This window comes from Stegostoma tigrinum, chromosome 4 (assembly GCF_030684315.1).
Source record: "Stegostoma tigrinum isolate sSteTig4 chromosome 4, sSteTig4.hap1, whole genome shotgun sequence".
Lineage (NCBI taxonomy): Eukaryota > Metazoa > Chordata > Chondrichthyes > Orectolobiformes > Stegostomatidae > Stegostoma > Stegostoma tigrinum.
Window position 1 is genome coordinate 67,148,051 of NC_081357.1, and position 23,544 is coordinate 67,171,594.

The window sequence follows — 23,544 nt, forward strand, 5'->3', positions numbered from 1 at the left end:
ATAACTCCATTAGTTTCAAGGTTGTTATGGAAAAGGACCAGGATAGTCTGAAATCATAGTTCTAAACTACGGCAAAGTTGATTTTAGTCAAATCACATATATGATTTGACAAAATTACACTGGGAGCAGATACTTTTAGCTAAATCTGTGTTGGAGCAGAGAGATACATTCAAGTAGGAGTGATAATGGGAACTGCAGATGCTGGAGAATCCAAGATAATAAAATGTGAGGCTGGATGAACACAGGCCCAGCAGCATCTCAGGAGCACAAAAGCTGACGTTTCGGGCCTAGACCCTTCATCAGAGAGGGGGATGGGGTGAGGGTTCTGGAATAAATAGGGAGAGAGGGGGAGGCGGACCGAAGATGGAGAGAAAAGAAGATAGGTGGAGAGGAGAGTATAGGTGGGGAGGTAGGGAGGGGATAGACCTATCCCCTACCTCCCGACCTATACTCTCCTCTCCACCTATCTTCTTTTCCCTTCATCTTCGGTCCGCCTCCCCCTCTCTCCCTATTTATTCCAGAACCCTCACCCCATCCCCCTCTCTGATGAAGGGTCTAGGCCCGAAACGTCAGCTTTTGTGCTCCTGAGATGCTACTGGGCCTGCTGTGTTCATCCAGCCTCACGTTTTATTATCTTACATTCAAGTAGGAAGTGGGGAGAGGACCAACATGTTGGAAATAGAGCTAAAGGATGGGATCATCAAATTTAGTAAATTCTGGATATTGAGGGGTATACAGGATTTCATAAAGAGAAAGTGGGGGCTTATGGCAGATATTGAGGGCTGAAAACAGCAGCTGTCCTTCAAAAAGAGCTTCAAAAAGAAATTGGGAAATGAAGAACGAGATGTGAAGGGATAATGGCAGGTAAAATAAAAGACAGTCCTGAGTTACTTTACAAGTGTTGGGCCAATAAGGAACACAGGATTCATTTGTGCGTGGAGCCAGACATAGGTAACGTTCTAAAGGAGTACTTTGTGTCGGTATTCACTAGTGAGACGGATGATATGAGTATTGAAATAAGGAGAAGGACTGTGTTATAATTTAAGAAATTAGCACAGACAGGAAATTTCCAGTGGCCTGGCAAGCTTGTAAGTACGTTAAAGGGCTAGATGAAATGTATTCATGGGCCGTTGAGTGAACCGAACAGATAAGTAATAGGCACTGGGAATAGTTTTCAATTCTTTTCCGGCCACAGGAGAGGTACCAGAGGAGTGGAGGACAGCCAAAGTGATATGATTTAATAAAGGAGTAAGGGTTAAACTTGGAAACTATAGACCAAACGTGTTTTTAATTCATTCACGGGATATGGGTGTCATTGGCCAACTATGCATTTATTACCCATTCCTAATTGTCCAGAGCACAGTTAAGTGTCAGCCACATTTCTGTGGGTGTGGAATCACAGCTAAGGATGACAGTTTCTCTTTCAGAATGACTTTAGTGAGCCAGATGTGTTTTTCCTGACAACCCATAATGTTTTCCTGATCAACATTAGATTCCTAATTCCAGATGTTTATTGAAGTCTGATTCCACCATCTGCCATGGCAGGATTCAAAGCTGGGTCCCCAGAACATCACCTGGGTCTCTGGATTAATAGTCTATTGGTAATACCATGAGGCCATTACCTCCCACAAAACCTTGTTTATCCTTATTGTTGGGGAATCTCTTGGAAGCAATCTTGAGGAACAGAATTAATCTGCATTTGGAGAAGCAGAGATCAATCAAAAACAGTTAATATGGTTTTTGTTAAGAAGAGGTCACACCTGATCAACTTGACTGGTCACTTCTTTGAAAGATTCAATGTATAGATGAGGGCAATGTATTTAATGCAGTCTACTTAGACTGCGGAAAGGTTTAAGCTACTGCATGTGAGAAGGTAAGAACCCATGGCATCCAAGGAAATCTGGCAAATTGAATCCAGAGTGGCATGAATCAGAGGTAGTGGTTGACAGGCTTCTAGTCACAAGAACGCCTATGTTTCGTTAGATTCCGCAGAGTTTAGTGTTGGGGTCCTTGCTGTTTGTGGTATATATAAATGATTTGTTCTTGAATGTAGGAAAATTGATTTGGTCAGTTCGTGGACGACATAAAAATTGGTGGGGCGGTAAATAGTGAGGAGGGTAACATGAGGAGGATATAGATGAGTTTGGAAGATGAACTAAACATTTGAATTATATTTGCCACTCTGGATAGTTGAGAGGTGATGTTTTAGGCAAGCCAGGTAAAGTAGCCAAAGTATTACCAGACCACAAAGCTGCTTTCTGTCATGACAGAGAAAGAGAGACAACTGGTGGTGCTTTAAATAGAGGGTCATCACTCCTCGGGCAAGGGGAGAGTTTGAGCAGGAGAATCTTTCATGATAACCTCAGCCAATGTGGGATTGAACCCACACTGTTAATGTCACTTAGCACCACAAACTAGCCATTCAGCCAACTGAGCATCATGCCCATGAGGTCAACTAGAATGCTAGGACCCTGGGAAGCAAGAAGATCAGAGGGACCTCGGGGTGCATGTCCACCAGTCTCTTCAGGTCGTGGGACAAGTACATAAAGTGGTCAAGAATTGGTTGAAGTGTGCTGTACTTGCCTTTATTAGCCAAGGATAAGCATTTAGGACAGAGATGAGGAAAATTTTCTTCATTCATGGTGCAATGTATCTGTTGAATTCTCTGCCACAAAAAAAACTGTGAAGAGCAAGTCACTGAATATATTCAAGCAAGAAAAAGATAATGTTTTAGGTTTTAAAGGCATCAAGAGGTGTGCAGAGAAAGTGGGAATATGGCATTGAGATAGAGGATCAGCCATTATCCCATTGAAGGGTGTAGCAGGATGGAAGAACTGAAATAACTCCTCCCCCTAGTTTCTACGTTTCTATCTTTCTAGCATTGAGCTAGTCTTCAGATTGCTGAAAATGTGCTTCAAGTGCTTGAGGGTCTGGAGCTACCATCATTATAAGCCAGATCTGTATTCCAGAACAGTTGTGGTATGCATTGGTTTGCATAAGGTTGAACGGCAGCAGCGTTTGGATCTGCAGGAGGAACAATATTATGCATCACAAGATCTTCAGTAGAAGATAAGGAAGAGATTGTAATGGCTGCACATGATGTGACCAGGATGCCCTTATTTTTGTGGTGTTCACATGGTTTACAGTCTGACAACCACATACATAACTCTAAGCAACCCTGCAAATAAAGAAGCATCTCATTTACACTTCTTCTCAGTTACAATTTGTCTTGTGATGGAAGTAAATAATTTTTAAATGGAACTAATGTGGAAACTTGACAATCTAACATTTAGCATACCTACTGGCAGTACATTTGTGCAAACACAATTTTAATTCTTTCACCCTTAAAACTTCCACATGATGCCACCCGTGTAGCATCAGCAGCAGTCGAGGCACATTGCTCACATCCCTCCTCTGACTGCTCAGGTGGTCTTGGCCAATATCTTTTAGGTTTTGGAAACCCCAAAGGTCTTAACAAAGACTCCATAGGTACTGTACAGACTTGCCATTGGAAAAAATATATTAATTAGGAGCTGGAATAGGCCTTTTAGCATGCTCCATCATTTGATATGACCATGGCTAATCTGGTCGTAATCTCAAATCCTCTTTCCTGTCTAACCCTGATAACCTTTCAACTCCTTGATGTTCGTTTCTTTTACCTCTACCTTAAAAATATTCAAGGACTTGACTCCCACCGGTCTTTCAGGAGAGTTCTGGGACACTTAACACTTGGAGAGAAACGGTTGTTGGCTGATCTCTTTTATAAATATATGACCTCCTAATTTTTAAACAGCAGTTCCTGGTTCTAGATTCTTCCACAGGAGGAAGGATCCTCTCCACATCTACCCTGCCGAGACCTTTTCAGGATTTCGTGTTTCAATCAAATCACCTCTTCCTCTTCTGAACTTGAGCAGATACAACCATAGTCTGTCTGATCTTCCCTCATAACCAATCCTGCCCATTCCATGTGCTGATCTAGTAAATCCTCTCTGAACTGCCTCCAATGTATTGGTGTCCTTTGTTAAATAAGATGACTAATATTTTCAACAGTATTGCTTTGGATAAATGTGAAGTATTACATTTTGGGAAAAGAAACAAGGGCAGGACTTAAACAATTAATGGTAGAGCCCTGGGAAGTATTGTCAAACAGAGGGATTCAGGTACATAGTTCTTTGTCTATTTGTGACGCAAATTTCACAGTGCAAGTCTCCAAATGTAGTCTTATCAGTGCCCTGTATAATTGAAGCATAACCTCCATACTTCTATATCATTGTGTACTTCATGTACACTGATTTCCTGATCCCTCTGAATCTTGGAGCTTGCAATCTCTCACCAATAAGATAAAATGCCTTTTTGTTCTCCTTGCCCATGGTTCAAATTTTTCCACGCAATACTACATTTGCTGCATCTTTGCCCTTTATGTAACTAACTATGCCTCCTATAGTCTCATTCAAATAATCTATATACATGACCAAACAAAAGTGGACCCAGCACCAATCCCTTTGGAACACCACTGATCACAGGCCCCAGGCTGAGAAATAACCCTCCACCACCATACCCTCTATCTGCTACTATAAAGCCAATTTTGTATCCAGTTGGCAAACTCACTGTGGATCCCATGTGATCCAACTTTGCTAATGAGTCTACCACACAGAACCTTATCAAAGTCCAAGTAAATAACATCTAACTCTCTATCCTCTTCAATCTTTTTGGTTACTTGCTGAAAAAAGTCAATCAAGTTTGAGACACAACTGCTCTCACACACAACCATGCTGACTATCCTTAATTATTCTTCACCTCTCCAAGTGCATGTAAATCTTATCTTACAGAATCACCTCCAACAGCTAACCTACCACCAGCGTCAGCCTCTGAGGACTATAGTTCCCAGGCTTCTGCCTACAGCCTTTCTTAAATAAAGGTGCAACATTAGCCTCCCTTCAGCTCTCTGGCACTTCAACTCTAGTTATGAATGATACAGTACTCATTACATCTTTGCAGCTTGATAGACCCAATTAGCTTACTCACTGACTGCCGAACAGGAAGTAATCTTCCCAGTACTAGTGCCAGTGCCCCATGAACTGGATTCTACTTCTCCCACACCAGTCTTTGAGCCATACATTCATCTCTGTAACCTGATTTGCTCTCTCCACTTTGGACATAGCTCATGTAATAATGTGGAGCTTTTGGTCTTAAGAATTCTACTGCTTAAGTTGGCACCTCACTGTACAAGTTAAGAATGCAGAACCTTCTGTTTTGGCTTGTTTATGCTGTTGGTACCTATATAGATATATTTAAATCCTTTCCCTGCCATTGCAAGATCCTCTCCAGGATAGTGCAGATATCTTGAACGCTAGTATCAGGCATGCAATACTGCCATTTGGACTCCTGTTCTTTGTTGCAGAGACCAATGTCAGACTCACTCACTGTACTATCACTTACTATCACTGCATTCCTTCTTCCAGTCCCCTTCTTGAGTAGCTTCCTTTTTTTCGATTTCAAGGTCATCCGTGGTACAGCACTCCTCTCACCCAAACAAGCTGAAAGAACCCCAAACCCATTTGGATAATTACAAGATTCCTTCCCTCTGGAACCCCTTACCTGCCTCACTCTCAGTTATTTTCCCCTGTGCCTGAGCACTGACTAAATCAGATTATCCAATCCCCATAAGAGATGTGCCTGTCTCCTGGTATCTAGTTCAGGAATAAAATTGAGCTAAAGATGATCACACTTGGGAGACAATTGCTGCAGATCTGTTTGCTGTGGACGAAACTAGTATCCATGACCTCCCACATTTTGGAACTGTGACGCATCATCTGTTCCTCCTTCCTTAAGTAGTTTTAAGGAGGTACTTAGCTACTGTATTCAACTTTATATTTAGTTATGTTTTCATCTAATTTATTAACCTTGCCACCAGCTACTACACTACTTAGAGCCTTAGGAATAGAATAAACCTTAATTGGTTATTAGATACGCGTCAATTAATCAGCAACTTCCGCTGTAGCAGTGCAAGAATCAATTCTTGGAGACTGAAAAGTTTAGGCTAAAGTAATTCCACATCTCTTTCCCTTCATCTGTGTAACTCCCTGAAATGTTTAATCTTGCAGTTGTGCATGTTGCGCTCAAGTGCTAAGTTGTACAAATTTGGCTAGTTTTTAAGGCTCCTAAAAAAAAATCTTACCAATGAAACTTAACGAGGATTTGGTTTCAGCTGGTTCCTAATTAAGTCGCTGTTTCACCTAGAACCCATGAAAATATCTCTGCATAAGGCTGGCAAATACAGAATTTAAACCCCTAGAATTTCCAGACTAATGCCAACTACTAACTAAATCAGATTTTGTACAGGTCAAAATGTAGTCTTTCTTACCCAACAGCTGCATGCACCTGGCCCTCCCATGAATGAGTTGATTGGGAAGAGGATTGTGAGAAGTGGAAGTGCTTTGAGCTCTCCCTTCTATGCACCAGTTACCATTATCTTCATGTGCCCACTCATGCTTCTTTCCTAGCAACATGAATGATGTGGACCAATTGGGTGACCAAACCTAGGACATGCTGCATCCTATGTAGAATGGCATTAGTAGTGTGCAGCCTCATTAATGAAGCTTTGTGTGTACTCGTCTGATTGTTACAATTAATACTCCATGTAGTGGCCACTCTTTCCTCATGTGTTTTTGATCAACCTGTTCTGACATGTGGTAGGTTAGACTTGAACTTAGACCTTTTGACCTAGAGGTAGGAACACTGCCAGTGTGCCACAGTAGCCCTGTCTACTCCACCTGGTATTCCCAGATGGTCTTCCATCTAAGTACCAACCAAGCCAGAGCACACTTACTGACCACTATCAGAACAGAATGGCTGTAGGCACAGCCTCTGTATATGAAGACATTATTACAAAGATTTGCAACGCCATGCTTGAGATGCATTTTTTTATCTGTTTGAGAGCATGCATAGTGCGATTGGAACAGCAAATCGGCTAATACATTACGCATCCTTTACTGCTTCAGAAGTGTCTTCTTTCTCGGAGACCCCAAAGTGTAGTCTTCTTATCTAGCTTGGACATTCTTACACGGAACCTTGTTTTAGTGTCCCTGTCTCCCCTATCTGCCCTTTCTTACATGTAATATGAGAGTCAATAGATAACAACTTTATCGATTCCACTAGAATTGTGCATGGTATGCTTGAGATTTTTGGTACCCCTTCAGCAGGGTAATCATTTAACAAGCTGTGACCACCTTCTACGATTTCCTGCTGTGGACACTTGAAGATTGTAGGAAATAATTGACTTGAATTAGAATTATTAGAATATGTTAAATTACCATTTGCATGTGATCTTGTTTCATTTGCTGCTGAGATGAAGACAACCTGAGTGCATTGTGTATGCCATAATGGCTGTTTAATATTAATTTTGTCATCAAGTAACTGGGAGATTCCCATCTCTGGCCAAGCCCACCAAGACTGAAGTGCTACTTAGATTTACCTTCTCATCAGCAATCAGTTGATAAATGCCTGGAGGGATACTTTTAGTTGTATGCACCTCATGTTTTATGCTCTCTTCCATTTGGAGAGGGAAAGGAGACCTGTGAGTGAGAGTAATAGCATGTATTGAGTAGATGGGGAGCATTCCTTGATGGCAGTTAGGTTATGAGCGTGACATTAATGAAGATGATATGAGGGTGATTATCACTGGTAGATGGATAAACATGTTGGTAGGTACATAGAATGATAGGTTTATCTGCATAATTTAATATTTGTTGCTTTCTCTATTTTACCATTATAATAAATCACTGTTCTTTTGGTTTCTAATGTTCCTATCAGAGGAAACAATTCTCCATATTTACTATTCATAACTTGAACACAATTAAATTCCCTTTGCACTATTATTGATCATTTGGCTTCATTCCTATACCTACTGGTGTAATCATCTGATGGAAGCCTTGCAAAACGCAAAATAATTAATAACTCTGGTTTGACCCATGCCGAGTGATTTGGTCACCTGGTATTTAATCTTATAATACTGTTTGTGATACCCAATCACATGATATTTAATCATGTGAATTGGTACAGTTTCTTTGCAAATGTTATTAAATTTACTTTAATGTTTTAGTATCACTGAGCCTTGAATAAAATTAAATTGTGTGTGGTGTAGTGAGATGATTAAGTCAAAGAAACAAAAATGATGGTGCACATTACAAGCCAACGCAAACTCCATCTTACAGCAATAAAAGTAGACATGTTTGGAGAAACTCAACAGACTTGGCAGCATCTGTGGAGAGAAAGCAGTTAATGTTTCGAGTCTGACCATTCTGAAGAAATGTTAACTCTGACTTCTGTCCATAAATGCTGTCAGTCCTGCTGAGTTTCTCCAGCAATTTCTGTTTTTGTTCTATATCTTGAACATCTGCAGGTTTTTTGTGTTATTTTAATGTGTATCCCCCTTACAGTAGTTTGCTTTCTGTTTTGCCCCCTCAATTTGTTCATGTCTTCCACACTTACCCCTCCTATCGTAGCCATCGTCACCCTATATCTCCATTTCCCAGTTGTGTTTCACTCTCCACTCTCCTTTCAGTTTTTTTTTCTCTCTCTCTCCCCACTTTGTGTTTCACTTTCCACCCTTTCTTTCTCTCTTTCCCCCTGTCTCAGGAATCATGGAGTTTCCAGGCAAATTTAATAGGCCCTGATGTCATCGTCCTCACAACCAACAGTCAAGCTGTCTGTTCTGAGTAGCGGAGGAACCTGCAGGGCTCAAACAGCACTGTTTCCAAACACATTGACCACGGTACTGCAAGTGCACAAACTGCACTTGGGACAATTTCTGTTAAGCTGAGAGCAGAATGTCAGAAGATCAGTCACCAGTTCTAATAGACTTCAGGCCAAAGTATGAATGTTGGGGATCCAAACTCAAAGTATCCCCAGGTTTTACAGCTGTGCACAAATAAGGTACCACTGGCTTTTTTTCATTTTTATGTAAATGTAGCAACACAGTACATTTGTGGATTAGTCTTTAGTTTCTTCTTGGAGAACTGTTCGTGCTTGTAAATCCGTGGGCCAAGATATCTGCAGAATCGGTACCTAATTGAGATCCGTGATGAAATTCTGCTATGATGATGAGTGGGAGCTTCCACAGGTATTTCAAACCCCAAACCCAATAATGTCTTAATGCCTGCCTGTTTTTGTAACAAAAGCAGAAAGGGATGCAAAATTGAAAGTTAGTAGTGCAGTTGAATTTATATGATTTTATAGTCAGATCTTGCCTGTTTATTGTTTGATCTTTTGTGTGCAACATTGTTAGACATGCCATTTGTCCACACCACCACTTGGGACCACTGTATTTTTAAAGGAGCAAGCATTGATCAAAACTTGTACTGTGACCTAGTTCAGAATGACTGCTCTCAGATGACATTCAGCTTTCAATCCAAATGACATGATGAAATTCCTGTCAAAGTTTGCTTTTGTTAATGATTGGTATGTTTGTTGAGTGTTAATCTGGCTGATTTGGTAAAGAGTTGAAGGCCACTTACAGTTACTTCTATTGACAGGATTCTGAAATTTTAATCACATATGCATGCTAAGTTTTTATGTATGATCCAATTGATATGTGCAGGACTTTGACTTTTAAATCAATTCCATTAGTCTGAGGTGAAGAATAACTTTTTTTGCCCATTTAAGGACTAAGTGTTTTTGAATGAGGATGGAGGCAATGAATGACGAATGTTTGTTTTAGTGTTTTTATCTAATTGTATGCATTTATATTAAACCCCAGCGTGAAAGTCTGCAACTTTTTCAGTTACAATGGGTATGAAGACACATCAGTCACAAGTATCATATAAAACCTCGAAATATTACTCCTCGGTAAACCCTCGTCTCTCTCTTGATCATAGTTAAGAACCTTGTCTTTGTACTGTGAATGCAACTCAAATGTTAGAAGTATGTGAAAGGCTTCCTATGTTGTACTGTTTTTATTCCATCTCCCTTTTAGTTCATAATCTTATCTTGAAGGTTGTGGCCTTTGATGAAGTGCAGCTTTATGATAGTCTTAGCCTTGCTTGTACTTTGACCAAAAAACATTTTTTGAGTTAATACAGTATTGCGCAGTAGCTCTTGGAAGGGGAGGCAGGATCTTACCAAGTTTCATATTGTAAGAGACTCATTTCAGCCTTCACCTATTTCATCAAACATTTGACTCTTTCTGACTACCCTCTACCCACCTACATCCAGGTCTCCCCTGCCACTTGAAGAAATCTGGTTCGGGTCCCCTTCCTTTCAGCACTGGATCTACTCCATATCTTCCAGCAAGTTAACTTGTGGACCCTGCACTTGCATCCTAAATTAATGGCCCGACAAATTAACATCCATCATCCACGTTCCCTGTTGTGCAGGACTTAATTCAATCATTGAATAAATTTTAACCCTGCTTACTTCCTTCAAAGAAAGATTTAACTGTGGGAACAACATTGGTTTTCATTAACTATACATAAAATAGTCACAGACCCGTTACCTTCGTGGGCCATCTCTGAGTCTTCCCTTTGTGGCACACATCATAGGCTTATTTTGTAATTAATTATATTTAGGATGACCATGATCTTTGGATGCGGGAGTTCAGGCCTGAATGCCTGTAGGGGAGGCAGTGGCCTAGTGGTATTATCGCTGGACTGTTAATCCAGAGTCCCGGATAACATTCTGCGGACCCAGGTTCGAATCCCACCACCATGGTGGAATTTGAATTCAGTAAAATATCTGGAATTAAGAATCTAATGATGATCATGAATCCAATGTCGATTGTCAGAAAACCCCACCTGGCTCACTAATGTCCTTTGGGGAAGGAAATTGCCATCCTTACCAGTTCTGGCCCACATGTGACTCCAGACCCACAGCAATATAGTTGACTCTAGAGGGCAGTTAGGAATGGACAAGAAATGCTGTCCAGCCAGTGATGTCCTCAGGGTACAGGGTGGTGTGTTAAAGTGGCAGGCAGCTGGAAGTTGGGGGGGAAAAAAAGTTCATGCAGTTTGCAAGAACAAAATTACTGACAAATAAAATAAAGTATTTAATGGTTTGTGTATTTTGTTGCTTGTAATTTGGAAACTGTTTTGTACTATGTAGGGCATTGATTTTAAACTAAATAACCAAATTTTGAATAAGTCAGAACAAGTTTTTACTACAAATCTTGGTGGGAATGATGCTTTTGAGATGAGTTATGTACTTGTCAAATTTCACAAGATTGACAGTGATAAAAACCACTGACTTACAGTGTTTGCCTTTCTCATAATTTTGTGTTTGGAGTTCAAAATGATGAAGATATTCCGTGTTGTTGTTCCTTAGTATTTCAGTTCCTGGTCAGTAATGATCCCTGGATAGATAATGATACTCTTGAATGTCAAAGAAAGTTGGTTAGATTCTGACTAGTGTCTTAATCCCCTTGGAAACTGATTAAATTTTAAAAGAAAAGAACCCCCACAACACCAGTGGAAAGAAAACCAATGAGCCATTTCATTTTCCGAACTATTACTGTAACAATTCAATTAAAGTTAACAAAATCTAAAGATTAATTTACAGGCAAGGATATTTTGAGTAAAACTTAAAGTAAACTTTAGGTAAACAATGAAATAAAAGATATGTTGCACATAGTTACAAACCTTACTTTCTGAAAATGAGCAATTACTTGCAATCTATTTTCTCAATTCTACCTCCATTAGTGTAGGTTCTCTCAATTCCATTTAATTGTTTCAGCTCTTGAGTGACATTCATTAGCAGCTGAATCCTGTCCAAAGTCCCTAGACCTAGTCACCACTGACAAGGTGCAGTCTGTGAACCATGTCTCCCACCTGGGTCACAATAGTTCTGGTGGCACAGAATTCTCAGTGAGTCCTGTCTCTGACCCCTTCGCATAATTTTAGCAATGCCTCAAAACTTAAGACGTTTCTTCCACTTACCAGTCCACCATCTCAAGTGATCTGTTTGCCCCTGCAAAGCCTGGAGCAGCTGCAGTGGATCTTGTCTAATCCACAAATCCTTGCTGTTTCTGTCTTCAGCTCTCTTTTTCTAACTGTATACCACACAAAGTGACACAGTTAATTATATTCTCAAAGACCTACTTCAATATCAGGATCTATTCTGAAATGCCAGAAAATTGATCCATTTGTGAAGAGTCATGCACAGGAATTTTGTATTCTCAACTGTCGACATAAAGACAAGCTGAAACATGCACTACTGTAGTTAGCGGGGGAGGCGGACCGAAGATGGAGAGTAAAGAAGATAGGTGGAGAGGGTGTAGGTGGGGAGGTAGGGAGGGGATAGGTCAGTCCAGGGAAGACGGACAGGTCAAGGAGGTGGGATGAGGTTAGTAGGTAGCTGGGGGTGCGGCTTGGGGTGGGAGGAAGGGATGGGTGAGAGGAAGAACCGGTTAGGGAGGCAGAGACAGGTTGGACTGGTTTTGGGATGCAGTGGGTGGGGGGGAAGAGCTGGGCTGGTAGTGTGGTGCAGTGGGGGGAGGGGATGAACTGGGCTGGTTTAGGGATGCAGTGGGGGAAGGGGAGATTTTGAAACTGGTGAAGTCCACATTGATACCATATGGCTGCAGGGTTCCCAGGCGGAATATGAGTTGCTGTTCCTGCAACCATATGGTATCAATGTGGACTTCACCAGTTTCAAAATCTCCCCTTCCCCCACTGCATCCCTAAACCAGCCCAGTTCATCCCCTCCCCCCACTGCACCACACTACCAGCCCAGCTCTTCCCCCCCACCCACTGCATCCCAAAACCAGTCCAACCTGTCTCTGCCTCCCTAACCGGTTCTTCCTCTCACCCATCCCTTCCTCCCACCCCAAGCCGCACCCCCAGCTACCTACTAACCTCATCCCACCTCCTTGACCTGTCCGTCTTCCCTGGACTGACCTATCCCCTCCCTACCTCCCCACCTACACCCTCTCCACCTATCTTCTTTACTCTCCATCTTCGGTCCGCCTCCCCCTCTCTCCCTATTTATTCCAGTTCCCTCCCCCCATCCCCCTCTCTGATGAAGGGTCTAGGCCCGAAACGTCAGCTTTTGTGCTCCTGAGATGCTGCTTGGCCTGCTGTGTTCATCCAGCCTCACATTTTATTATCTTGGAATCTCCAGCATCTGCAGTTCCCATTATCTCTGCTACTGTAGTTAGCCTCCTGTTTACCTTTTTGCACCTTCGTTTTTATTCCATAGCTATCTTGGATTGAGTGTGCTTTTCCTAAAACTTTAAAGGTGTCATATTCAGAAAATCAGTATAACCCTGTTTTAGAATTCTCCCAATTCACTTTGGCCTTACAAAAGACATCCCACAAAATGGAAATACATACAAAATCCCGTAGTTCATCATACTGATTGGAGTTGCTAATTTCCTGGTGTTTGTGTGGCACAAATTTTACTTGCTGTTTATCAATCTAAATCTGAATCTTGTCATGGTCTTGCTATATGCAAACGTATGAATGGTTGTGAATGGCACTGAATGCTATCACGTGACAATAATCTAAAATTTGTAATGGAATACAGATTTATTTCAGAAGTAATATGGCGAGAACTTATTACCAAATGATTGTTACATTTGCAGCAGAATCATTCAATGGAATTATAATTTTGGAAGTTAAATATAAAAATAATTAATATTAAAGTACTTTTCACTTGATAATCATGCATATAATTTCAAACTTGTACTCTTTCTTGAAATGAGTTTACCGGCTGTAAATCCTGCCTATATATTTTTAACTTGCATACATAATAGACAACTCATTCAATGTTTTTAGCTATGTAAATGAAGGTATGCAAACTATAATCCAGTTCCTGCAAGTTAATTGGCAATTTTCTGCTGGTTCCGAGAAAACGGCAGTGGATACATTTTGAAGAGATCTGATCTGTAGTGGGGTTAAAATTGTTAGAGATAGTAGAATCTGAGATAACATGGTGTGAAGCTGGATGAACACAGCAGGCCAAGCAGCATCAGAGGAGCAGGAAAGTTTGACTTTTCGGGTCGAGACCCTTCTTATGTGTAGGGTACAGTTCTGTAAACCATTTTGAATTATTTCTTTAAAAGTTTGAACAAATGAAGTGCTGATATAAAATTAGAAATACTTAACAATGTTTAAATAAAATTTGTTTTGATACTTTCTGCTATTTTTAAAAGGTGACAGTCCAATAAACAATGAGAAGGAGAGGAAAATGGTTGTTCAGAAACCAACAGGAACCACTAAATACACGGTAAAACATTAATTCCTTGTAAGGGAAATATGAGACAATGGGTAATAAATGTTCTGGAGCATTACCACTGTAGAATGACACATGCAATTTTTTTAATAATTGTAGGCTGACTCTCAAGATACACTGAATACCATTGCTTTGAAATTTGATGTTACTCCAAATGAGCTTGTTCAGATTAACAGACTTTTCAGTCGTGTTGTTGTTCCTGGTCAGGTATGGCTTTGGTAGCTTTGTAAAAGCTTCCCCACCATTATTTTAATGTTGGATATTATTTTTTGATGTTGTTTAAATTTTAACTGTCCCCAATACCTTTCAGATTTTATATGTACCAGATTCACGTTCTTCACATGGTGCAGAAAATTCACCAGACTGTGACAGCCCTCTTACTCCACCTTCATCTGATGCTGAGTATGATAAACTTCCAGTGAGTATTCAAGTTGTTAATGGATACTTGTTGTAGAAATAATAAGTTATCTGTACATCCTCTTAAACCTGAATATTTTAACTGTAAATGTTTAACAAACGATAGAAATGTCAACTCAATTATTAAGTTATCTTAGTTGAGATTTTCGTGTTAGCCTTTACCTGCATAATTAATTGACTAATCCGACCTTTGCAGGATGCTGATTTTGCAAGAAAGATAACTCCTGGGAATTTCTTCTCCTCACCAGTGCGTTCACAGTCTATTACGAGAGTAATGTCTTCAGGTTCAGAAGATGATGAACCACTTACTGAGAAGTTTCTGAAAATGAACTGCCGATACATAACAGATGGCGAGGTAACTATATCATTGCTTTGAAAAAATTGAATTGTCATCATTTTTGATTCTTCCACATACTTGGAATAAGTGTATGGATTTGGGAAGAACTGAAAATCTGACCATTGAATGCCGAAATCAATGTTTACCAATTGCAACAAAACAGAAATTGCTGGTGAATTTCAACAGATCTGGCAGCACCTGCAGGAAGAAAGCAAACTTCTAATCATCAGACCAGATCATTTTAACTTTCTTCTTGCCTCTCCTGAACATTTTCATGTGTTTTGTCCAAATGCAGATTTGGATCAGGAAAATATAATAACATTTTCAAACTCCTTGTAGAATTTACCAATGGTAAAAATTCCTTCACAATGATCCAGGATTCTTTTATCTTTTAGAATGTAAAGAATGACAAAAAATATTAGTTAAAACATCCAAAAAATTTCTCTACTTCCCACAAGCAGTGTGCCTTCCATCATGCCTACCCATACTGTTAAATATACCATGCTGAGGTGTAACAGCTGAGAACCTATGGTAGAAGGAAATCATCTCCCAGAAATCGCAGTCCTCATAGACTCAACTACTTCCCAATCTGGCTTTGATCCCCCATAGTGACGGTGGGTCCTTTTTGAACCATTTCAGACTGGCTGAGGCCTCTCCACCAACCCAAATCAGTGGGGTTGCCAAAAACATCTAGCTGTGATGCAGTCTAAATATCTAAGGCTAAATATCACAGACTAAACTTTTAAGGCAAGGTTAAAGAATACTGTCTAACCACTGAGGCTGTGCCCATTCAAAATAAATAAATTTGAGGAAGAGCAGAATTTTTTTGGTATCGCGATCTACATTCTTTCTTCTGCCATTGCCACAAAAGTTGATCGGCTGGTCATTCATGCCATTGCTGCTTTTGGGATCTTGCTATACTAACATTACATTCCTTGCACTGCAAAGTATTACATTTTATTCCAAGTCCTTTGAAAGATTTGGTGGGATGCTATGTAAATTCAAGTTTTCATTTCAGTTAATGTTAGAATTTTGGGAGAAAGAATTTGTGACACACTCACATCATTACAGTGTGTAATAAATTGAAGTAGAAAGCACTGTATCTTTTGAATAAGGTAAAACTGAATCTCTGTTTACTTGCAGTTTTGGATTGTGTATTATCCATGGTGTCGTTACATGTGCTGTTTTTACCATCAGGGTGTAGTGGGAGGAGTTATGATTGTCACTCCAAACAACATAATGTTTGACCCACACAAGTCCGATTCCCTTGTCATAGAGAATGGTTGTGAGGAGTATGGACTTATTTGCCCCATGGAAGAAGTCATATCCATTGCTTTATACCCTGATATCTCGCACATGAAGATTAAAGATGCTCTTCCATCGTAAGTTTTTTTTAGTGAAAATTATTTCTACTTTGGAAATCACTTTGCCTTTTCCTTGTACACAACAACATTTAATAATAAAATTGCAGTTTTGAATGAAATATGCACGTCAAACAGCCTGAAATTTGGTAAAAATAGTAGTTCAAAATTATTATTTGTTGACAGGGTATGAGCATCACTGGCTAATTGCCATTCCTCATTGCCCTAGGGAGCTGACACAAAAACAGAAGTCGTTGGAAAAGTTCAGCAGGTCTAGCGACATCCATGAATAAAAACCAGGGTTTAATGTTTCGGGTCTGGTGATCCTTTCTCAGAACTTACTTGATAATGATCTGGCTTGGAGGGTGAATAGCTGTTAATGGAGACTGTTAGTGGCTAACAATGGGTGATGTGTAATAGAAGGCTATGTGATAACAAGCCCTGGTGTATGGGGTAGGGGGCTAGGACATGAGAGAGTTCAGGCCTTAAAATTATTGAGCTCGATATTGAATCCAGAGGACTGCAGGGTCCTCAAGCGAAAAATGAGGTGTTGTTCTTCCAACTTGTGCTGAGCTTTGTTGGAACACTGCAGTAAACCTGAGACAGAGATGTTGGCCAGGGTACAGCGTGGTGTGTTAAAGTGGCGGACAACTGGAAGTTCAGGGTCTTTTTTATGGGCAAAATATAGATGTTCTGCGAAATGGTCACCCAGTCTACGCTTTGATTTCCCCAGTGTAGAGGAGACCCCATTGTGAGCAGCAAATGCAGAGACTAGATTCTAGGAAGCGCAGGTTAAGTGTTTGGGCCCTTGGATACTGAGCAGGGAGGAGGTAAATGGGCAAGTGTTACACCTTCAGCAGTTGCAAGGAAAGATGCTGTGGGACTGTGGGGGACGTTGGGAGTGAAGGAAGAGTGAGCCATGGTGTCCGGAAGGAATGGTTCTTGTGGAAGGTGGACAAGAGAGGGGAGGGAAATGTGTGTCTGGTGGTGGTGACATCTCCCTGGAATTGACCGAAATGGCAGCTAATGAGCTTCTCGATATGGATGCTGGTGGGATGGTTGGTAAGGTCAAGGGGAACCCTATCGCTATTGCGAGAGGGAAGAAAGTGGGTGAATCCTAGAGAGCTGCCTTTGTGAACTGCTGTAATCTTTGAGGAGTAGGCACACCCATAGTGCTGTTAGACAGGGAGTTCCAGGTTTTTTGACCCAGTGACAGTGAACGAATGGCAATGTATTTCCAAGTGAGGGAAGTGTGCGGCTTGGAGGGAAACTTCTCGGAATGGCGTTTCTATGCATCTAACAATCTTGTCATTCTCGTGGGAGTGTTCATGGATTTGGAAGTTACAGTTGAAGGAACTTGAATGAATTACATTGTAAATAGTACACATTGCCACTGCATTGGTAATGAAGGGAATGAATGTTGAAAGTAGAAGGAGTAACTAGGAGGACTGGCACTAAGATAGTTTAACAGTTTGTTCAAAATGAAATTGAGGAATAAAAGCTATTTAATTTGTCTGTAATAATTGCTTTCTGTGCTGACTTTATAGGATAAAATAGCCAGTTTGGATTTTGCTTTGCCACGTTGCTCGCTCTGGTTTTGCATCTTTAAGTCATAATCAGAGTTCAGGGATTTGAAGATAATATGTATATTATCCATTTTATAACCTTTTTGTACTGCATTTTGTTTGAATAATTTTAAGTTGTTTTCCTCATTTACTTCTTTCATTTCAAGACTTTAAATTTTGTTTGATATTTTTGTGTTCATTTATTTTAAATTTTGGTTTAACATTCCATGTGCATACATCATTTATCCTGACAGTGATGTACCAAAGGATCTCTCTCCTCTGTATAGGCCTGGAGATTGGGATGATCTATCTGCTGAGAAGGACCTGAATCCATTTAATCGTTTCAAAAGTATCAGTAAAGCACACGAGTTGAAGACACGTGATTCTTTGGAGAACTGTTATCCTGTCCAAAAAAATATTGAAGATGCATCTGATGAAGTTTTTACAGAGCTTGCATCATCCCCAGTTGATGAGGAAAGTGCTGCTGCTTCTAATGAAGTTATTTGTAGGGATGTTGCTAAAAATAAGCTGTCAAAAGTCAGTTCTGTGGACTCTGACCTGCAAGACAAAGGATATCACAGAAAGGATTCAACTACTGAAGAGAAATCAACACATTTGTCTGAAACACTGGAAAGTAAGAAACCTGACTTACTTGTGAAAATTAGTGATTGCAATGAACAACAAACCATGTTTCAAAAAACTTTGACTGGGCAATTGTCAAAAATGTGCATCCATTCTTTTGAAAGCCCAACTAGAATGTTAGGTGCTCCTTTAGATGAGGTTAGTTCTGTGAACAATGAAGTTATCTGTAATAGTAATGACCTTACAACTGATAAAAACAAAGGGACCAACCTAGAAAGTGATTTGACTAAAGGGAGTAGGACTCCCTCGGTGCAAGTTTATTCATCTGGTGTTCATCGAAATAACAATGAAATGACAAAATCTGCTCTGAAGGAAGTAATTGAGGAAGATAATTTTGAAGCTGGTTGTCAATCAGAAATACAAGCTTTCTTTAACAAACTTAAAGGACCAATTGAAGGTAAATAGCAAATGTTTCACTTCTCATTGAACCATATTTAATCACAGTATTTTACACTGTTATCTGGCTCATTATGCTTCTGTCAGCTCACTGTGGATGATCTTACATTTAGTTCCAATCCTGGGATTTCCTCCCATCCTGTTAACATTTTTTCTCTAAATTTCTGGTGGCAAACTGTTGAGCATTCTTAAATGTATTGGTAAGATATAGACCAATTCGTCCTTGACACCAAGTGTCAATTGCAGTATATAAAATTGACGTGAGATAAATTTTTGGTGGGATGCTAAGGAATGATGCAGAAGGGAGTGGAGGAGCAGAGGTGCTAAGGGTGTAAATGCATAGTTCTTTGAATGTAACTGTACAGCTACGTAAAGAGGTTTAGAAATGATTAAGAGTATGTTCGAAATTTATGAAAGACTGTTAAGAATAAAATCAGGAGCAGACAATTCAGCCCCTTGCGCCTACTCCACCACTCAATATAATTGTGGTTAATCTAAATTCTGACACTTACTATTCTGGCCCATTACCACACAACCCTCAATTCCCTGACTGATCAAGAATTTATCTACTTCACCTTTACATGTACACATAGGAGCTCTGCTCCAAAGGCACTCAACTGGAGAAGAAACTCCTCCTCACGTTAGTGTTTATTGGTGCCCTTAACTCGGAGACAATGCACTCTGGTCCTAGACTGTCCCAAGTGAGCAAACATCCTCTCAGCACTTACGCTGTAAAGCCCTATAAGAATTGTATATTTAAACAAGATCATCTCTTATTCTTCTGAACTCCAGTGAGTAGGGTCCCAACTGTTTAGCCTTTGCTCATAAAACAATCCCAGTAAACCTTCTTTGAATTGCCTCCAATGAAATAATATCTTTACTTAAATAAGGGGACCAGAATTACTCTCAGCACTGCAGATGTTGCCTCACCAGGACCTTGAACCCTAGCAATAAGACTTCACTACTCTTATACTCCAACCAAATAGGAACCAAAATTTCATTAGCCTCCTGACCACTTGCTTGCACCAGTATACTAGTTTTCTATGTTTCATGTACAAGTTCCCCCAAATTCTTTTTGTGTTGCAGTTTTCTGCAGTTTTAGTCTCCATTTAAATAATACTGTTCTTTTGTTCTTCTTTCCAAAATTAATGACTTTACATTTTTCCACATTTTTATTTGCCAACTTTTTGCCTGCTTACTTAACCTACAAATCTCTCTCTAAACTGATTTCATTTTGCAACTTGCTTTTTCACTGGTCACCAACTTGGTAACTGGAGGATACAAATTCACCATCAACATATCAAAGTTAAGAGTTTTAGTGCAGCTGGTTAGTGAAATATCTAATGTCCAATCAGAAATAGTGAGGGAAATAAATCTGTAATTATCTTTTAAAATATTTCTCCACTTACTTTTGGAAAGAGATGCATACAATGACATAATCAATTAGATAATGATCTTTTGCACTGTTACAATACAGGCACGATAAAGGTCATCAGTGTTTTGGGTTTCATAATTTTAGACAATAGAATACAAAAATCAAACAGTAAGTATACATTTTTGCATGGCAGTGATGAGGGAACAACAGAGTACTGAATGCAGTATTTGGGTGTACCCTTGTGGAAGGTAGACCACTGAGCAAATACGCGTACTTTTCCCTAGTAAGTTGTATGTCTGAGGAGAAGGTTGAGATATTTCTCTTAACTGCCAGAGCTGATCAACTAAATGTGTTTTCAAAGCTCTTCGTAATTTTCTGAATGTCTCAATAAGGCAAATAATGAAAGAGTATTTCTTTGGTTAGAGATTTTGTGATGAAGATTCATTAAATTAAAATGATCAGAGAGTAAGAGGAAAAGATAGAAGAATTTTTTTTTTTACAAAGACAGGTTGAAACACAATGTTTTCCTTAAGAAAGAGGTTCAGGCCACTGTGCCTGTGCAATCTTAAACTAATCTCATTGCTTTTTCACTGCCCATTTACTTATTCATGAATTGCAAAGAGCTGACACAGCCAGAATAATTTAATTGGCCATCATTTTGATGGCAGAGATTTAACAATACCTGAACGGTAGTAATAGTTTTTGATATTTGCCTGATCAAAGTTTTTCAGAATTCGATCAACTCTATCAGATGGAAGCTTGTAATTGTATGGTACATTCAGTGTAGAAAGCAGCCCATGCGATTTTAGTAAGATACAAGAGGAAGCAAATGTCATACTGAAGGAGGAGATATTAAGAGAGATGATCAAAGTTTTTGACAAGGAGATATGTTTTTGGGGAATCTAGTGAAATTGGGGCAAAGGGTAATTAGAAGCCAGAGTTATTTGATTTACTAATTATAATTTCATTAACTGTTTCTAATTTCAACGGTCTATTTACATCAATAGGATTAGATCTTCCAATGCTCATTTTTAAATGTTTTCAGACATGCTTCCATCAAAAGAGGAGAAGAGTAAGAAACCACCTATGTTCCTCTGCATTAAAGTGGGTAAACCTATGCGAAAGTCATTTGTATCATATAACTTGACTACTATGCATCAATCTGTGAAGAGGGGAAAACAACCTGAGTATTGGTTTGCAGTTCCACAAGAAAGGTGAGTTCTTGAATGTTTAAATGTTTTATCGTTTAAAGCTTCAATGGATGATCATTTTTCCCAATAAGCAGATACATTGTTTTAAAAATGTTCAGAAATCAAGTTTGTGTACTTTCAACCACTTTGCAGGAGTTAGAGACAACAGCAATTTGTAATTATTCAGCACCTTTGGTACAGGGAAAAATCTAAATTATTTCTCGGAATTGTAAGCAGTAAAGTAGATGCTGAGGCAAATATGGGTGAAGATTTGGGTTTTGGATCTTGCAGAAGAGAGGGATGTAGGGATAGAATTTTTGGCTATGAATTAGAAATTTGTTATTCAGTCACTAGTGTCTTCAGGACAGGCAGTACTATTTGGATGAACGTGGCCATTTGAAGATCTTGAAGTAACCCCCCAGAAACAACCAATCCCCTCCCATTACAGGTTCTAATTATTCTTAGGAATGATGTCAGAATTTTCAACTTTAAATGTCTATTCCTAGATACATTGATCGCTTCATGAAGAATTATTTCCTGATTCAGTTTTTGTCTCGGTACTTGTTTGATCTTGATCCCTTGTCCAACTTTTGCAACTTAATTTAAATTTTGGTTACCTCTTGCACCACCTTTGGAAAGCTGTTTACTTGCACCTGCTTTCTATGCTAAAAGCTGAACTTTGATCGTTCTTTGTAACTCACATGTTTGGCATTCAGCAGTAGTCTTGTCATTCTTCTCAAAGTGCTTACGACTCTGCATCTTAACAATAAGAACTGATCTGAATAGAGAACTATGTGGTTTGATTCACAAGTTTCACTTAATTGTTTCAGAGATAGTAGGAACTGTAGATGTTGGAGAATTTGAGATAACGTTTCAGGATTAGTCCCTTTCCCCCCTTCTCTGATGCTGCTTGGCCTGCTGTACAACTTGTTATTTAACTTAATTGTGCGCTACTTTTTTGAGTGTGTGGTTGAGCATTCTGTTGGCTTTATTGTTTGCTACTATTCATTGGTTAAGCACATTTGATGTCAAAACTATTGGGGCGTAATCATAAGCACCTCCGACTGTTGCTATTTCATTCCAAAGATATTCACATTTTCCTGTGGAATTCAGTCTGTTCATGCAGCTGGCCTCTACTTGAATTCTTTAATGACAGTCTGAACTGGACCTTTGAACAAGTATAAATGAGTAGTCTAAGTACATAAAACATTTGACATTCAATTGATTTTCTGTGTAAAACATTGCCTAAAATGTTAATAGTACTAAGGATTTTTCCACAGTGAATGGACATGTTGAAGATAAGAATTATCAGACAGTCCTTTTGCTGGCCTCTCTATGTATGCCTAAAATTATGAAACAGATGAAACTCAGCACTATCTAATTATCTGCATTCTTTCTGAACATTTAACTGGATTTGATTAAAACTATTTTCATGCTCATGTGCACTGCATTTATATGTAAATGTGCAGGAATGGTGCATGCGCCTGTCTTGATTACTGTTGTTGACATACTAACTTTCATAACCCAAATTGTATTCTGTGAAGAATTACATAGTTATGAATGTTGGTAACTAAGTTTGTCAGTTAATTGTCAGTTTTGAAACACTTTTATGGATGATTCTATCCAAGCACTTAAACATACATCTGTTCTGATACTTTAAAACCCCAGACCACAGATTTATTTCATCAAGCGTTGTTTTAAATAAGCATGTCAAAATATTCATAGAGCAAGAAGTGCTTATATTGGCTTCCCATGTTGCACATCATTTAGAGTTGTGCATGCAGATATCATTTGAGTCATTTGAGATTTTGTAGCATGGAAACAGATCCTTAGGCCCGTTGTCTGTGCCGGTCATCAAATAGCTGTCTGCTTTCTTTACATTTTCCAGCATTTGGTCTGTGCTTTTGTATGATCTTGAGTTTCATGTGTCCATCTAAGTAGTCCTTTAATGTCTTGGGAGTTCCTGCTTCTTCTGTCCGTTTTTGCAATGAGTTCCAGATACCCACAACCCTCTGGGTGAAAACAATTTTCTTCAGGT

The 23,544-nt window shown here is 39.5% G+C and overlaps 1 protein-coding gene across 7 annotated transcripts in view; it reads left to right on the forward strand.

Annotated features, from left to right (window-relative positions):
- The window catches only part of LOC125452606 (nuclear receptor coactivator 7-like), a 113,793-nt gene that overhangs the window by 54,549 nt on the left and 35,700 nt on the right, over window positions 1–23,544 (forward strand). For 4 of the 7 annotated variants that reach the window (XM_048531237.2, XM_048531240.2, XM_048531238.2 and 1 more), the window contains 7 exons: window positions 14,144–14,217; window positions 14,323–14,430; window positions 14,534–14,641; window positions 14,837–14,995; window positions 16,175–16,359; window positions 18,158–18,942; window positions 21,362–21,530. In XM_048531237.2, coding sequence (XP_048387194.1) covers window positions 14,144–14,217; window positions 14,323–14,430; window positions 14,534–14,641; window positions 14,837–14,995; window positions 16,175–16,359; window positions 18,158–18,942; window positions 21,362–21,530 — 1,588 coding nt within the window. Of the gene's footprint in view, window positions 1–8,637; window positions 8,935–14,143; window positions 14,218–14,322; window positions 14,431–14,533; window positions 14,642–14,836; window positions 14,996–16,174; window positions 16,360–18,157; window positions 18,943–21,361; window positions 21,531–23,544 lie in introns of all 7 variants that reach the window. The other 3 variants (XM_048531243.1, XM_048531242.2, XM_048531239.2) reach the window with 3 other exon arrangements.